A 16,075-nucleotide genomic window follows, 5' to 3' on the forward strand; every position below is an offset into this window, starting at 1 on the left:
AGAGACCATGGTGGAGAGAGTTGGATCAAGCCTGGACCTGAGGACACCAGAGACCATGGTGGAGAGTGTTGGATTAAGCCTGGACCTGAGGACACCAGAGACCATGGTGGAGAGTGTTGTATCAAGTCTGGACCTGAGAAATGTGAGTTTTAACTGAATTGTTTATGACTCAAAATATTTTTAAAGCGTTCATTACAGTTGATTCCCAGGCAAGGAACACAATTATGATCTATTTGGTCAAAACAAACTTAAAGGTAGAGTCAGCGATATGACGTACAGTGCCTTGCGAAAGTATTCGGCCCCCTTGAACTTTGTGACCTTTTGCCACATTTCAGGCTTCAAACATAAAGATATAAAACTGTATTTTTTTGTGAAGAATCAACAACAAGTGGGACACAATCATGAAGTGGAACGACATTTATTGGATATTTCAAACTTTTTTAACAAATCAAAAACTGAAAAATTGGGCGTGCAAAATTATTCAGCCCCCTTAAGTTAATACTTTGTAGCGCCACCTTTTGCTGCGATTACAGCTGTAAGTCGCTTGGGGTATGTCTCTATCAGTTTTGCACATCGAGAGACTGACATTTTTTCCCATTCCTCCTTGCAAAACAGCTCGAGCTCAGTGAGGTTGGATGGAGAGCATTTGTGAACAGCAGTTTTCAGTTCTTTCCACAGATTCTCGATTGGATTCAGGTCTGGACTTTGACTTGGCCATTCTAACACCTGGATATGTTTATTTTTGAACCATTCCATTGTAGATTTTGCTTTATGTTTTGGATCATTGTCTTGTTGGAAGACAAATCTCCGTCCCAGTCTCAGGTCTTTTGCAGACTCCATCAGGTTTGGTCCTGTATTTGGCTCCATCCATCTTCCCATCAATTTTAACCATCTTCCCTGTCCCTGCTGAAGAAAAGCAGGCCCAAACCATGATGCTGCCACCACCATGTTTGACAGTGGGAATGGTGTGTTCAGGGTGATGAGCTGTGTTGCTTTTACGCCAAACATAACGTTTTGCATTGTTGCCAAAAAGTTCAATTTTGGTTTCATCTGACCAGAGCACCTTCTTCCACATGTTTGGTGTGTCTCCCAGGTGGCTTGTGGCAAACTTTAAACAACACTTTTTATGGATATCTTTAAGAAATGGCTTTCTTCTTGCCACTCTTCCATAAAGGCCAGATTTGTGCAATATACGACTGATTGTTGTCCTATGGACAGAGTCTCCCACCTCAGCTGTAGATCTCTGCAGTTCATCCAGAGTGATCATGGGCCTCTTGGCTGCATCTCTGATCAGTCTTCTCCTTGTATGAGCTGAAAGTTTAGAGGGACGGCCAGGTCTTGGTAGATTTGCAGTGGTCTGATACTCCTTCCATTTCAATATTATCGCTTGCACAGTGCTCCTTGGGATGTTTAAAGCTTGGGAAATCTTTTTGTATCCAAATCCGGCTTTAAACTTCTTCACAACAGTATCTCGGACCTGCCTGGTGTGTTCCTTGTTCTTCATGATGCTCTCTGCGCTTTTGACGGACCTCTGAGACTATCACAGTGCAGGTGCATTTATACGGAGACTTGATTACACACAGGTGGATTGTATTTATCATCATTAGTCATTTAGGTCAACATTGGATCATTCAGAGATCCTCACTGAACTTCTGGAGAGAGTTTGCTGCACTGAAAGTAAAGGGGCTGAATAATTTTGCACGCCCAATTTTTCAGTTTTTGATTTGTTAAAAAAGTTTGAAATATCCAATAAATGTCGTTCCACTTCATGATTGTTGTTGATTCTTCACAAAAAAATACAGTTTTATATCTTTATGTTTGAAGCCTGAAATGTGGCAAAAGGTCGCAAAGTTCAAGGGGGACGAATACTTTCGCAAGGCACTGTAGATGCACAACGTAAACAGCATAGTGGGTCAATTTCTACAACAACTAAGAGTGTTGGAGAGCAAGGCTAAACTTCTCTGCTGTTTTGGTCCCATAACTACCACACTGTAAGAGAGTGAAGAGAACCCACGCACATGGGTAGATACTGTGTGTGACTGTGTGAGAGAGAAGTCAGGCATCTTGCTCATCACAATATCTGTGGTGCTGCTCGTACATCATCATTTATCTGACTCTACCTTTAAGCTCTCATCCTAGGATCTACCAGAAATCAGGCCCCCAACATCTACAAAACATGGACCAGAACGATGTTGTTTCCTGCTTCTACAAACATTCATTAATATAACACTAATGTCAGATTATGGTATGCTAATGAGTGTACATTCTGAAACTGTTGCTCACTTATATTCATTTTTATTACAAGTCTAATTATAAATTCATTATTCCAGGATATTGTCAGTTTTAAATAACAACTACTTTTGACTTCAGGGATTCCTCAGACCTGTAAGACTTGTGACCATGTTGAGGTAAGTCATAATGTCAATTCTTACTTTTACATACCTGCAGGAGTCAGGTACAGTCTCAAAGCCAGGTGTGTACTGACCAACCATTCATACTGGGATATAGACAGTCCTGTGTTCTGCTTTAGTAATATAAACACAGTCTCAAAGCCAGGTGTGTACTGACCAACCATTCATACTGGGATATAGACAGTCCTGTGTTCTGCTTGGAGGCATGCAGGATTTTAGCTGTTGTCATATTTTGTCATTAGACAGTTTAATTGATAATTCACCAGCATTCCATGTAACATTGAATAAATACATTAGATGAGTTACTTTGGTTAATGGGCCAGTTTCCCAGACACAGATTAAGTCTAGTCCTGGACCTTAAAGAACTTTCTATTGAAACTTCCATTGAGCATGCTTTTTAGTACAGCACTAGACTCAATCTGTGTCCAGGAAACAGGCCCCATATGTATTACTGACATGCTTGTCCTTGTTCAGAACTCCACACACTGGCTTCAGATTGAACCCTTGACTTCCACTGTCCAGGGAGTGACAATGTTCAGGTAAAATAACTACTTTTAACATTTCATTCCAATTGCTAGTGTATTTCCCCATTACCTTTGGGAATAGTCTTCTAATCCAACCTCTCCATTTGACCATTGACCCTCTCTACCATATCTTGTTGTTGCTCTCAGACACAGGACACCCAAAGGGAGTTATGAGTGCACAGTGTCTGGGCTCCGCTGGCTGTGTGAGAGAGATGTCATCCTGAAGTATCACTTCAGGAACTGGGAACCCTACAGTCAACTTCTGAAAGACATGCAGTACACACAAGGTGGTCCATTGCTGGACATCACTATGGAGTTAGGTGAACTGGAGGAAGTTCATCTGCCACACTTTGTCTGTTTAGGTAAAACCACATAGATTTAGTATTCAGAAAGACATTTCCATGTAACTGAGTTTCACTTCCTAAATTAATGAATGAACTGTTCTGGGAGTTTGAGTTTACTGTGATCTGGTACTGCATATTCTTTGTGTTTTAGTTGGATGAATAATACAATATTTGTCTTTCTGTCTCCTTTGTATTGTGTTGTTCAGGGACCAACCCTTCCCTGAGGAATGAGATGAAGATTCTTCATGTAGAGGAACATGGAGTGTCTTTAGAGGAAGTGCATGAGGTCACCAGATTCCATGTTAAGATTCTCCATCCCAAGTTCTCACCTATCTCTGTTATACTGAGATTACTGTCTTGGAACGTAGATGTCCACTGTGACGTGGTCCTCTACATGGCAGTAAAAAAGTCAACAGTCATTTCAAGGCTGTACCTGCTCCTCAGAAACTCCAGTCAGAAAGAGGTGAGCCACTATCACTGAAGTGACAACAGGATGTTGAAATTTACTGAAGGAAAGCTGATAATTTGTTGAAATCTCTAGATTACAAAGACAACATGCAGCTCTGTGAGAAATCTATTTCTGTCTCGTTCATTTGAAGAGCCAGTAGACGGCACTCTTCCCTCTGGTCGAAGGAGAACCCAATGCCCGGGGCAGTGAAGGGGACATTGCCCTGCGTAGGGCGCTGTCTTTCAGATGGCATGTTAAACGGGTGGCCTCTCCATGGTCACTGAAGATCCCATGGCACTTATCGTAAGAGTGAGGATTTTAACCCCGGTGTCCTGACTCTCAATGGTCACTAAAGATCCCATGGCACTTATCGTAAGAGTGAGGATGTTAACCCCGGTGTCCTGGCTAAATTCCCAATCTGGCCCTCATACCATCATGGCTACCTAATCATCCCCAGCTTCCAATTGGCTCATTTTCCCCCTCTCCTCTCCCCTGTAACTCTTCTCCAGGTCGTTGCTGTAAAAGAGAATCTCCTCTCAGTCAACTTACCTGGTACACCTTTAAAATAATATCCTGGTAAAATAGGGATAGTAAAACAAAAGCATACACATTTGTTGTTGTTGACAAAAAATGGAATGCTCAGTGAGCTGCATGTTGTGTGAATTACGAGACTACATTGTTCTGACTGACTACTACATTGCTCATTTTGTAGGCTGTTCAGGAACGGGAGAAAAATCAGGTGTCCAAAGGATTTTCAGAATTCGTCCTGTCAAGTCCAAACGGGTCCTTAAAGCTGAACAGTTGGTTTGCGTTCAAGAATCCCCGCTCCACTTCCATCAATCCAGAGGTGTAGTTTTATCAGGCTGAGGACATGAATCTGTCATATTGTATATGAATAACTGGAATGTCATTCTATTTCACTCTCTCTTTCTCTCTCTGTCTGTTGTCTCAATCGTTGCACCATATGGCCTCCTACAGAAGATTCAGCTGTTACCTGCAGACACCACACCAAGCTGTTGTCAGATGATAATGGGAAACACAGGGGTGGACATTGAGATGGAGTTAATCGGGGATGATGAGAGGACAGTATGGAAATCAGTGTTATCAAAAGGTAAGAAATACTAGACATGAACAGTATGTCAATCATCAATGTCCTTTTCTAACAGATGCTATTAAAGTGTTTTATGATATTTTATCTTGTTTGTTTTTCAGATGTGTACAGCAACGACTCTCATCCAACATGTAAGTTTGTTTTTGTGGACGAGGTTTATAAAATGCGTTATAGAGCTAACATCTCTTCAAGTTGGGATGAAGGACACTGATGAAGGTCTTCATGAGTCGTGTTCAGTGGGGTGATGAAGGTCTCCATGAGTCGTGTTCAGTGAGGTGATGAAGGTCTTCATGAGTCGTGTTCAGTGAGGTGATGAAGGTCTTCATGAGTCGTGTTCAGTGGGGTGATGAAGGTCTTCATGAGTCGTGTTCAGTGGGGTGATGAAGGTCTTCATGAGTCATGTTCAGTGGGGTGATGAAGGTCTTCATGAGTCGTGTTCAGTGGGGTGATGAAGGTCTTCATGAGTCATGTTCAGTGGGTTGATGAAGGTCTTCATGAGTCGTGTTCAGTGGGGTGATGAAGGTCTTCATGAGTCACATTCAGTGGGGTGATGAAGGTCTTCATGAGTCGTGCTCAGTGGGGTGATGAAGGTCTTCATGAGTCGTGCTCAGTGGGGTGATGAAGGTCTTCATGAGTCGTGTTCAGTGGGGTGATGAAGGTCTTCATGAATCATGTTCAATGGGGTGATGAAGGTCTTCATGAGTCATGTTCAGTGGGGTGATGAAGGTCTTCATGAGTCGTGCTCAGTGGGGTGATGAAGGTCTTCATGAGTCATGTTCAGTGGGGTGATGAAGGTCTTCATGAGTCGTGTTCAGTGAGGTGATGGTCTTCATGAGTCATGTTCAGTGGGGTGATGAAGGTCTTCATGAGTCGTGCTCAGTGGGGTGATGAAGGTCTTCATGAATCGTGTTCAGTGGGGTGATGAAGGTCTTCATGAGTCGTGTTCAGTGGGGTGATGAAGGTCTTCGTGAGTCGTGTTCAGTGGGGTGATGAAGGTCTTCGTGAGTCGTGTTCAGTCGGGTGATGAAGGTCTTCATGAATCATGTTCAGTGGGGTGATGAAGGTCTTCATGAGTCGTGTTCAGTGGGGTCATGAAGGTCTTCATGAGTCGTGTTCAGTGGGGTGATGAAGGTCTTCATGAGTCGTGTTCAGTGGGGTGATGAAGGTGTAATGATATAAATACTTACAAAGGCACTGTATATGAGGCCTTGTCTTTGTAGAAAGTTGAATCTGTGCTTGAAATGTGATACTTGACTGAGGGACCTTCCAGATGTTGTATGTATGGGGGACAGGTCCAATTTGACATTACAGAGTATTTTCAGTCGACTTAACATTACAATTAAATCCATTTTAATCCCACTATGTAACACAATAGAGATATCCAAGGGGTATGAACACTTTTGCCAGGCTCTGTATGTTATGTAGAATAGACAATCGTGTCAGCCAGGGTAGGTGTCAATTCCAAATAAATCAGTCAATTCAGGAAGTAAACTGAAATTCCAATTCAATAACTGGAAAAGGGCATCTACTTTTAACTTTCAGTGACTTCTCAATAAACCCAATAGGAATTTCATTTTTATTTTTTGACTGACTTCAATTGTAATTGCCTACAACCCTGGAGTCAGCTCTATTCAAGAAATGACTATCATAGGAATGTTAACTGGAGAGACTGTTAGATGTAGAAACAGCTGCTGTTAACCCTAAAACCATATTAATTTAATTGACCCCCCCTTCAGCATTAACACTCTCTGGGATTCCTGCTGAGGAGTTTCTGAAGAAATACAGGGCTATACTCATTCAGGGAGTCAAAAACACAATGCCAATAGCAGATGATCTGTCGTCAAAGAGCATGATTGGTGATGAAGAGTACTCCAGAATAACAGCTGAAACAACTGAACAGGAGCGAATGAGAGAACTACTGAACGCAGTCCTCCCTAAAGGACCAGAAGTGATGGGAGCTTGTCTCAAAGCTCTCAGTGAACATGAACACCATCTTGTTAAGTACTTGAGTGAATCTAGGTAAGACCGGTTTCTTTTCTCCCTCCCTTGAATATGTGGAATGATTAAATATAGGTCAAATAAAAACATAGCTACCCAGATCAAAGAGAAAGTATTTTTCAGAATGGAATTATGTTTTTGTGTTGCTGCCTGTAATAGATGTATATTTTTATAGTTCTATCATAGGACCACCATCACATCATTATCTCAGGTGTATCATAGGACCAAATACGCAAATCATTATCTCAGGTGTATCATAGGACCATCATCACATCATTATCTCAGGTGTATCAAGGACCATCATCAAATCATTATCTCAGGTGTATCATAGGACCAAATACGCAAATCATTATCTCAGGTGTATCATAGGACCATCATCACATCATTATCTCAGGTGTACCATAGGACCATCATCTCATCATTATCTCAGGTGTATATCAGGACCATCATCACATCACATCATTATCTCATAGGACCATCATCACATCATTATCTCAGGTGTATCAGGACCATCATCACATCATTATCTCAGGTGTATCAGGACCATCATCACATCATTATCTCAGGTGTATCGTAGGACCATCATCACATCCTTATCTCAGGTGTATCATAGGACCATCAACACATCATGATCTCAGGTGTATCATAGGACCATCATCACATCATTATCTCAGGTGTACCATAGGACCATCATCTCATCATTATCTCAGGTGTATATCAGGACCATCATCACATCACATCATTATCTCATAGGACCATCATCACATCATTATCTCAGGTGTATCATAGGACCATCATCACATCATTATCTCAGGTGTATCATAGGACCATCATCACATCATTATCTCAGGTGTATCATAGGACCATCATCACATCATTATCTCAGGTGTATCACAGGACCATCATCACATCATTATCTCAGGTGTATCATAGGACCATCATCTCATCATTATCTCAGGTGTATATCAGGACCATCATCACATCACATCATTATCTCATAGGACCATCATCACATCATGATCTCAGGTGTATCATAGGACCATCATCAAATCATTATCTCAGGTGTATCATAGGACCATCATCACATCATTATCTCAGGTGTATCATAGGACCATCATCACATCATTATCTCAGGTGTATCACAGGACCATCATCACATCATTATCTCAGGTGTATCATAGGACCATCATCACATCATTATCTCAGGTGTATCTCACTCCTCATCCTTCCCGTTTTGTAGCACCTAATCTGAAGATGCTGAGGCCTGTCTTTTAGTCTGTGGACAAAGACACTTCTCCACCTAATCTGAAGATGCTGAGGCCTGTCTCCTAGTCTGTGGACAAAGACACTTCTTCACCTAATCTGAAGATGCTGAGGCCTGTCTCCTAGTCTGTGGACAAAGACACTTCTTCACCTAATCTGAAGATGCTGAGGCCTGTCTCCTAGTCTGTGGACAAAGACACTTCTTCACCTAATCTGAAGATGCTGAGGCCTGTCTCCTAGTCTGTGGACAAAGACACTTAAATTATTGTAATGTAAATGTTTATGTTCGTGCTATTATTTTAACAAATGTCTGTGTTTTATTCATGTGCTGTTCTATAAACCAATGTGTGTTCATTAAGTGGCCGACTGTACAAATCCTCACTATCAGTAGCTGTAATTTGGCAGTAAGGCCAGACGTTGGTTTGAGAAGGAGAGATCTCAGTTTCAGTTTAGAGAGAAGAAGACTGGTGACGTGTTGGTCTGTCAAATGCTATGAACCAGTATTGGTCGGTCACATGAATGGAACAAAATGGTAAAGAATCATGAATAAATGATAAATATAATATAGTAATATATCTGTGTATAGCATATATATAAGACAACTGCTGGGTCTGACCAGGTAGAGCTCCTGATTGACATGTGTACTGTGGTACATTGAGTTGGGTCTGACCAGGGAGAGATCCTGATTGATATGGGCACTATGGTACATTGAGTTGGGTCTGACCAGGTATAGTCAGATTGTAAATGTTATTCGAACATCACATATAAGATGCAGCGTTATTTGGTGAATATTTGTTGTGCGTTTTTTTGTAGAGAATTCCCGCTAATACTAGCTAACAACTACTACAAGTTGGAGTTCGTGTCGATGATTGATTGTACACAACGCAAGAAGAGGATTGTTACAGTGGATGGTGTCAGATAATGAATAGAGGTGATAGTGTCAGATATTGAATAGAGGTGATAGTGTCAGATATTGAATAGAGGTGATGGTGTCAGATATTGAATAGAGGTGATGGTGTCAGATATTGAATAGAGGTGATAGTGTCAGATATTGAATAGAGGTGATAGTGTCAGATATTGAATAGAGGTGCTAGTGTCAGATATTGAATAGAGGTGCTAGTGTCAGATATTGAATAGAGGTGATGGTGTCAGATATTGAATAGAGGTGCTAGTGTCAGATATTGAATAGAGGTGCTAGTGTCAGATATTGAATAGAGGTGATAGTGTCAGATATTGAATAGAGGTGATAGTGTCAGATATTGAATAGAGGCGCTGGTGTCAGATATTGAATAGAGGTGATAGTGTCAGATATTGAATAGAGGCGCTGGTGTCAGATATTGAATAGAGGTGATAGTGTCAGATATTGAATAGAGGTGATAGTGTCAGATATTGAATAGAGGTGCTGGTGTCAGATATTGAAGAGGTGTTAGTGTCAGATATTGAATAGAGGTGCTAGTGTCAGATATTGAATAGAGGTGATAGTGTCAGATATTGAATAGAGGTGATAGTGTCAGATATTGAATAGAGGTGCTAGTGTCAGATATTGAATAGAGGTGCTAGTGTCAGATATTGAATAGAGGTGATAGTGTCAGATATTGAATAGAGGTGATAGTGTCAGATATTGAATAGAGGCGCTGGTGTCAGATATTGAATAGAGGTGATAGTGTCAGATATTGAATAGAGGCGCTGGTGTCAGATATTGAATAGAGGTGATAGTGTCAGATATTGAATAGAGGTGATAGTGTCAGATATTGAATAGAGGTGCTGGTGTCAGATATTGAAGAGGTGTTAGTGTCAGATATTGAATAGAGGTGCTAGTGTCAGATATTGAATAGAGGTGATAGTGTCAGATATTGAATAGAGGTGATAGTGTCAGATATTGAATAGAGGTGATAGTGTCAGATATTGAATAGAGGTGATAGTGTCAGATATTGAATAGAGGTGCTAGTGTCAGATATTGAATAGAGGTGATAGTGTCAGATATTGAATAGAGGTGCTGGTGTCAGATATTGAAGAGGTGTTAGTGTCAGATATTGAATAGAGGTGCTAGTGTCAGATATTGAATAGAGGTGATAGTGTCAGATATTGAATAGAGGTGATAGTGTCAGATATTGAATAGAGGTGATAGTGTCAGATATTGAATAGAGGTGCTGGTGTCAGATATTGAATAGAGGTGATAGTGTCAGATATTGAATAGAGGTGATAGTGTCAGATATTGAATAGAGGTGCTGGTGTCAGATATTGAATAGAGGTGATAGTGTCAGATATTGAATAGAGGTGATAGTGTCAGATATTGAATAGAGGTGATAGTGTCAGATATTGATTAGAGGTGATAGTGTCAGATATTGAATAGAGGTGCTGGTGTCAGATATTGAATAGAGGTGATGGTGTCAGATATTGAATAGAGGTGATAGTGTCAGATATTGATTAGAGGTGATAGTGTCAGATATTGAATAGAGGTGCTGGTGTCAGATATTGAATAGAGGTGCTAGTGTCAGATATTGAATAGAGGTGCTGGTGTCAGATATTGAATAGAGGTGCTAGTGTCAGATATTGAATAGAGGTGGTAGTGTCAGATATTGAATAGAGGTGCTGGTGTCAGATATTGAATAGAGGTGCTAGTGTCAGATATTGAATAGAGGTGCTAGTGTCAGATATTGAATAGAGGTGATAGTGTCAGATATTGAATAGAGGTGCTAGTGTCAGATATTGATTAGAGGTGATAGTGTCAGATATTGAATAGAGGTGCTAGTGTCAGATATTGAATAGAGGTGGTAGTGTCAGATATTGAATAGAGGTGCTGGTGTCAGATATTGAATAGAGGTGATAGTGTCAGATATTGAATAGAGGTGCTAGTGTCAGATATTGAATAGAGGTGATAGTGTCAGATATTGAATAGAGGTGCTAGTGTCAGATATTGAATAGAGGTGCTAGTGTCAGATATTGAATAGAGGCGCTGGTGTCAGATATTGAATAGAGGTGATAGTGTCAGATATTGAATAGAGGTGCTGGTGTCAGATATTGAATAGAGGTGGTAGTGTCAGATATTGAATAGAGGTGATAGTGTCAGATATTGAATAGAGGTGGTAGTGTCAGATATTGAATAGAGGTGCCAGTGTCAGATATTGAATAGAGGTGCTAGTGTCAGATATTGAATAGAGGTGATAGTGTCAGATATTGAATAGAGGTGCTGGTGTCAGATATTGAATAGAGGTGGTAGTGTCAGATATTGAATAGAGGTGATAGTGTCAGATATTGAATAGAGGTGATGGTGTCAGATATTGAATAGAGGTGATGGTGTCAGATATTGAATAGAGGTGGTAGTGTCAGATATTGAATAGAGGTGATAGTGTCAGATATTGAATAGAGGTGGTAGTGTCAGATATTGAATAGAGGTGATGGTGTCAGATATTGAATAGAGGTGCTAGTGTCAGATATTGAATAGAGGCCCTAGTGTCAGATATTGAATAGAGGTGCTGGTGTCAGATATTGAATAGAGGTGGTGGTGTCAGATATTGAATAGAGGTGATGGTGTCAGATATTGAATAGAGGTGCTAGTGTCAGATATTGAATAGAGGTGCCAGTGTCAGATATTGAATAGAGGTGCTGGTGTCAGATATTGAATAGAGGTGATAGTGTCAGATATTGAATAGAGGTGATGGTGTCAGATATTGAATAGAGGTGCTAGTGTCAGATATTGAATAGAGGTGATAGTGTCAGATATTGAATAGAGGTGGTAGTGTCAGATATTGAATAGAGGTGATAGTGTCAGATATTGAATAGAGGTGCTAGTGTCAGATATTGAATAGAGGTGATGGTGTCAGATATTGAATAGAGGTGCTAGTGTCAGATATTGAATAGAGGCCCTAGTGTCAGATATTGAATAGAGGTGCTGGTGTCAGATATTGAATAGAGGTGGTGGTGTCAGATATTGAATAGAGGTGGTAGTGTCAGATATTGAATAGAGGTGATAGTGTCAGATATTGAATAGAGGTGCTGGTGTCAGATATTGAATAGAGGTGATGGTGTCAGATATTGAATAGAGGTGCTGGTGTCAGATATTGAATAGAGGTGGTAGTGTCAGATATTGAATAGAGGTGATAGTGTCAGATATTGAATAGAGGTACTACTGTCAGATATTGAATAGAGGTGATGGTGTCAGATATTGAATAGAGGTGATAGTGTCAGATATTAAATAGAGGTGATAGTGTCAGATATTGAATAGAGGTGCTGGTGTCAGATATTGAATAGAGGTACTACTGTCAGATATTGAATAGAGGTGATAGTGTCAGATATTGAATAGAGGTGCTGGTGTCAGATATTGAATAGAGGTGCTAGTGTCAGATATTGAATAGAGGTACTACTGTCAGATATTGAATAGAGGTGATAGTGTCAGATATTGAATAGAGGTGATGGTGTCAGATATTGAATAGAGGTGATGGTGTCAGATATTGAATAGAGGTGATAGTGTCAGATATTGAATAGAGGTGCTAGTGTCAGATATTGAATAGAGGTGATAGTGTCAGATATTGAATAGAGGTGATAGTGTCAGATATTGAATAGAGGTGATGGTGTCAGATATTGAATAGAGGTGCTAGTGTCAGATATTGAATAGAGGTGATAGTGTCAGATATTGAATAGAGGTGATAGTGTCAGATATTGAATAGAGGTGCTAGTGTCAGATATTGAATAGAGGTGCTGGTGTCAGATATTGAATAGAGGTGCTAGTGTCAGATATTGAATACAACCAAAAGGTTGTATTTGTCTCACTCAGTTGTGGTTTGATGTGTAAAAATGTAAACATATCTACAAATAGAGGACCATTAGGACAATTCAAGTTGATTTATCAATGACAAATATACTTCATATTAGTAGTCAATACTCACCAATAAGCCATCCGTCCTCAACAGCTCCCTCCTGTAGGCGGAAAGGCCAACACTGTTCTGAAGAACGAACAAGTCGTGCTTTCTACCTGGCCACCACATTCAGTCTTTTACACATAACATTACCTATCATCACCTACACATTTACCCTGCCCCCACCACCCAACGGACTATCATCACCTTCACATTAAGAGTAGAAACCTTCTCTGTTCATATAGTCTATCACCTTCACATTAAGAGTAGATGTCTTCTCTGTTCATATAGTCTATCACCTTCACATTAAGAGTAGAAACCTTCTCTGTTCACATTAAGAGTAGATGTCTTCTCTGTTCACATAGTCTATCACCTTCACATTAAGAGTAGATGTCTTCTCTGTTCACATAGTCTATCACCTTCACATTAAGAGTAGATGTCTTCTCTGTTCACATAGTCTATCACCTTCACATTAAGAGTAGAAGCCTTCTCTGTTCATATAGTCTATCACCTTCACATTAAGAGTAGAAGCCTTCTCTGTTCATATAGCCTAGTTGAACTCGTTTTTGGATGGTGCTCTTATGGCGATGTGGCTACCGTCTATTTCTCCATTCGTATTTGGGAACCCATTGATGGCAAAGAAACCCCTCTTAACCTGTTGCGTGTGTGAGATGCCTCTGTCTGAAAAGTTCCCCTTGCCGCCTCTACACTCTAACCACTAGGCTACCCTGCCGCCTCTACACTCTAACCACTAGGCTACCCTGCCGCCTCTACACTCTAACCACTAGGCTACCCTGCCGCCCAGTGTGTGAGATGCCTCTGGCTGAAAAGTTCCCCTTGCCGCCTCTACACTCTAACCACTAGGCTACCTGCCTCCTCTACACTCTAACCACTAGGCTTCCCTGCCGCCTCTACACTCTAACCACTAGGCTACCTGCCTCCTCTACACTCTAACCACTAGGCTACCTGCCTCCTCTACACTCTAACCACTAGGCTACCTGCCTCCTCTACACTCTAACCACTAGGCTACCTGCCTCCTCTACACTCTAACCACTAGGCTACCTACCTCCTCTACACTCTAAACACTAGGCTACCCTGCCGCCTCTACACTCTAACCACTAGGCTACCCTGCCGCCCAGTGTGTGAGATGCCTCTGGCTGAAAAGTTCCCCCTGCCAAAAACCCGAGGATGGATTTGGATGCAGCGGTGCCAAATCTTCCAACAGATCAGAACAGACATCTCTCATTGTGTTTCCATTATCTCAGTCTGTTATAGTATTTGCACAGTAGTTGACCTTTCACACGTTCCTCTAACTTAACACATTACTGGCCTTTATATGGATGATTATCGTATCAAATGACCTGATGTGGTCAGATTATATACAGCCTGTCAAGACATGTTGAATTCACACTGGAAATACAAATAAATAAAACAATACTGTCATTATTACTCTCACAATTTCACACATTTTCAACATACAGAATATTTTCTACATTCTACACTTGACAAGCCGTTCCCTCATTCCACCACGCGGCACTGTTCTGTACGTACCATGGTCACGGGGCTGCACACTGTCAAGATAACGTTTATATTGATACATCTCACACTTTTCGTGGTAATGATCCCTAGCATGGTTCACACACAGATGATCTCCTACGTCTGATTAATTAAATGAGGCCTCAGGTAATGAATAATAATAATAACAACAGTAAAAAATATTCATTATTTTGAAAACAAGAAAAATCTTAAAGTGCATAAAATAAAGGAGAAAATAAAGGTGAACAAACAACACATTAGTGTGTTTGGGGGGGTTGAAACAGAATTGTATTTTAGAACAAAACAGGACAGAAACAAAACTATGAGAAGACGGGAGACAAATTCAAAGGAAATTAAACCAAAGCTGGTTTGTTGTTACTAATGACCACCATGGATCACTTCCTCATTTACACATTACCCAAACAGACTCGTACCCTGCCCCCCACCACCCAACAGACTCTTACCCTGCCCCCCAACACCTAACAGACTCTTACCCTTCCCACCCACCACCCAACAGACTCTTACCCTGCCCCCCACCATCCAACAGACTCTTACCCTGCCCCCCACCACCTAACAGACTCTTACCCTTCCCCCCACCATCCAACAGACTCTTACCATGCCCCCCCACCACCTAACAGACTCTTACCCTTCCCCCACCACCTAACAGACTCTTACCCTTCCCCCCACCATCCAACAGACTCTTACCATGCCACCCCTACCTAACAGACTCTTACCCTGCCCCCCAACACCTCACAGACTCTTACCCTTCCCCCCCACCACCTAACAGACTCTTATCCTTCCCCCCAACACCTAACAGACTCTTACCCTTCCCCCCAAAACCTAACAAACTCTTACCCTTCCCCCCAACACCTAACAGACTCCTACCCTGCCCCCCCACCACCTAACATACTCTTACCCTTCCCCCCACCACCTAACAGACTCTTACCCTGCCCCCACCATCCAACAGACTCTTCCCCTTCCCCCCCACCACCTAACAGACTCTTACCCTTCCCCCCCACCACCTAAGACTCTTACCCTTCCCCCCACCACCTAAAAGACTCTTACCCTGCCCCCCACCACCTAACAGACTCTTACCCTTCCCCCCCACCACCTAACAGACTCTTACCCTTCCCCCCCACCACCTAACAGACTCTTACCCTTCCCCCCCACCATCCAACAGACTCTTACCCTTCCCCCCCACCAAACAGACTCTTACTCTCCCCCCCACCATTCAACATACTCTTACCATGCCCCCCACCATCCAACATACTCTTACACTTCCCCCCCACCACCTAACAGACTCTTACCCTGCCCCCCACCATCCAACGGACTCTTACCCTGCCCCCACCATCCAACACTCTTACCCTTCCCCCCCACCACCTAACAGACTCTTACCCTGCCCCCATCACCCAACAGACTCTTACCCTGCCCCCCCCCCCACCATCCAACAGACTCTTACCCTTCCCCCCCACCACCTAACAGACTCTTACCCTGCCCCCCACCATCCAACAGATGCTTACTCTTACAATTTTACATTCCTTTTCACAATGCAAATAGTAAATGGTAACAATAGACCTTTACAGG

The 16,075-nt window shown here is 41.8% G+C and overlaps 1 protein-coding gene across 1 annotated transcript; it reads left to right on the top strand.

Annotated features, from left to right (window-relative positions):
- Positions 1-28: 28 nt before the first annotated feature.
- On the top strand, positions 29-8,672 carry LOC110528614 (NACHT, LRR and PYD domains-containing protein 1 homolog). The gene is made up of 10 exons (XM_036934356.1): positions 29-142; positions 2,371-2,408; positions 2,886-2,950; positions 3,083-3,297; positions 3,486-3,742; positions 4,440-4,574; positions 4,706-4,838; positions 4,940-4,969; positions 6,575-6,857; positions 8,077-8,672. Exons 3-10 carry the CDS (start codon positions 2,943-2,945, stop codon positions 8,081-8,083), a joined length of 1,068 nt encoding a protein of 355 aa, XP_036790251.1. The 5' UTR covers positions 29-142; positions 2,371-2,408; positions 2,886-2,942; the 3' UTR covers positions 8,084-8,672.
- Positions 8,673-16,075: the final 7,403 nt, after the last annotated feature.

The sequence above is a fragment of the Oncorhynchus mykiss genome, chromosome 10, assembly GCF_013265735.2.
Source record: "Oncorhynchus mykiss isolate Arlee chromosome 10, USDA_OmykA_1.1, whole genome shotgun sequence".
NCBI classification, from domain to species: Eukaryota; Metazoa; Chordata; class Actinopteri; order Salmoniformes; family Salmonidae; genus Oncorhynchus; species Oncorhynchus mykiss.